Below are 2,335 nucleotides of genomic sequence, written 5' to 3'. Positions count from 1 at the left end.
CCTGTGATTTTGAGAACTTGGTATGGTCCGTACCAGTTCAGACCTAGTTCGTTCATTCAAATTTCTGGTTTTGAGGGTGACTTTTCTAAGCACCAAGTCCCCGATATTAAAGTGTTGAAGATTAGCTCTTCGATTGTAGTACCTTTCGACCCACTAATTTTGGGCGGCTAATGGACGAGGGCGTCTTCGCGTCTATTATCTAACAATTCTAGGCTCGTATTCATAGCCTCATTATTTGACTCCTCTGTTGCATATCAAAATCTGATGCTAGGTTTTCCGACTTCGATCTGGATCGGGGCTTCAACGCCATAAACTTACGATAAAGGTTTTGCTCCGGTACTGGATTTCGATGTTGTGCGGTATGCCCATAGAACTTCGGGCAGTATCTCTGTCCACTTCCCTTTGGCATCGGTCAATCTCTTCTTAAGGTTCTTAATGATGGTTTTGTTGGTCGATTTGGCTTGTCCGTTCCCGCTGGGATGATAAGGTGTCGATAGGATTCTTTTGATCTTGTGATCTTCGAGAAATTTAGTCACTTTACTGCCGATGAATTGCTTTCCGTTATCACATACGATCCTAAAGGGCATCTCGAATCGACATATGATGTTTTCCCAAATAAAGTCTATGACTTCTTTTTCTCTGATTTTCAATAAAGCCTGTGCTTCAACCCATTTAGAAAAATAATCAATCATAAATAAAATAAATCGAGCTTTACCTGGGGCCGATGAAAGAGGGATGATGATGTCCATTCCCCATTTCATGAACGACTATGGGGATAAGACCGAATGGAGCTACTCTCCGTGGAGATGAATTATCGGAGCATGTTTTTTACATTTATCACATTTTTGCACAAACTCCTTTGCATCTTTTTCCATATCAATCCAGTAATAATAGTGATTCGGCGCCTGAGTGGTTTCCATAAGTGCCTTCATGAACTTCCCGTAGGACTTAGTCAGTATCTCCAGGTCCCAAACATATTGCCAACGGTCCATCAAACATCCTTCTAAATAGCGTTCCGTCTTCGGACAAAGTTAACTGTGGTGCCTTTGTGCGCAGAGCTCTCAAATCCTTTGGGTATGATGGAAGCTTACCATTCTTTAAGTACTCTATGTACTTGTTTCTCCAATACCGGGTCAAACTTGTCGAGATTATTTCGGCGTGGCCTTCTTCGATCACCGATCTCATGAGTTGTACGACAGTCCCCGAGTTGAATTCGATGTCTTCGACCGACGAACCTAGATTGGCAAGAGCGTGGGCCTCGCTGTTCTGTTCTTGAGGTACATGTTGCAAGGTCCATTCCTTAAATCGATGTAGAGTTATCTGCAGTTTATCCAAGTACCTCTGCATTCGGTGTTCTCGGACTTCAAAAGTCCTGTTAACTTGGTTTACCATGAGGAGGGAATCACACTTGGCCTCTTTGACCTCCACTCCCAAACTTTTATCTAGTTCAAGACCTGCAATCATGGCCTCATATTCGGCTTCATTGTTAGTCAATTTTGTAGTTTCGATAGACTGTCTAACTATATTACCCGTGGGTGATTTTAGCACGATGCCTAGTCCAGACCCCTTCATGTTCGAAGCACCATCCGTAAAGAGGATCCTGACCCCCGAAGATGTATCTAATTTTATTAGCAATTCTTTTTCAACCTCAGGTACGAGGGTCGGTGCGAAGTCAGCCACGAAGTCTGCCAAAATTTGAGACTTGATGGTTGTTCGGTGTCAATTCTCAATATCATAACCACTGATTTTGACGGCCCATTTATCCAATCGACCCAAAAGCTCGGGTTTGTGCAAAATGTTTCAAAGAGGATAAGTTGTCACGACACATATTGGATGATATTGGAAATATAGTTTTAGTTTCCTAGAGGCGCTTATTAAAACAAGTGTTAATTTTTCTAAATGCGGATATCTAGTTTCGGCCTCACCTAAGGCCCGACTAACATAATAAACAGGGAATTACGTACCTTGTTCTTCTCGGACCAGGACTCCACTTACTGCTATCTTCGAGACTGCCAAGTACAAGTAAAGCTGATAGTCCACTTTTAGGTATGGAGCAGTAGTGGGCTCGATAAGTAATGCTTTAGTTCCCTCAAGGCCTGTTCGCATTTTGGGGTCCATGCAAATTGCTCTTCTTCTTCAGCAGTGAGAAGAATCAGTGACTCCTATCTGAGGATCTCGAAATGAATCGCCCTAGGGTGGCAATACGCCACGTTATCCTCTGCATAGACTTTACATTATCTACGATCGTGATATCTTTGATAGCTTTGTTTTTATCGGGGTTGGTCTCAATTCCCCGATTGGACACCATGAAGCCGAGAAACGTTCCCTAGCCAAC

The 2,335-nt window shown here is 43.0% G+C and overlaps 1 protein-coding gene across 1 annotated transcript; it reads right to left on the bottom strand.

Moving 5' to 3' along the window:
- Positions 1–948: 948 nt before the first annotated feature.
- On the bottom strand, positions 949–1,572 carry LOC138870200 (uncharacterized). The gene has a single exon (XM_070147992.1). It carries the CDS (start codon positions 1,570–1,572, stop codon positions 949–951), a length of 624 nt encoding a protein of 207 aa, XP_070004093.1.
- Positions 1,573–2,335: the final 763 nt, after the last annotated feature.

This window comes from Nicotiana sylvestris, chromosome 6 (genome assembly GCF_000393655.2).
Source record: "Nicotiana sylvestris chromosome 6, ASM39365v2, whole genome shotgun sequence".
Lineage (NCBI taxonomy): Eukaryota > Viridiplantae > Streptophyta > Magnoliopsida > Solanales > Solanaceae > Nicotiana > Nicotiana sylvestris.
The sequence above is the reverse complement of the archived record's forward strand: the minus strand, read 5'-3'. Positions and strand labels throughout refer to the sequence as shown.

What these genes read in the sequence shown, in the direction of transcription:
- LOC138870200 (XM_070147992.1), bottom strand. Translation starts at nt 1,572, where the DNA reads ATGAAGGGGTCTGGACTAGGCATCGTGCTAAAATCACCCACGGGTAAT.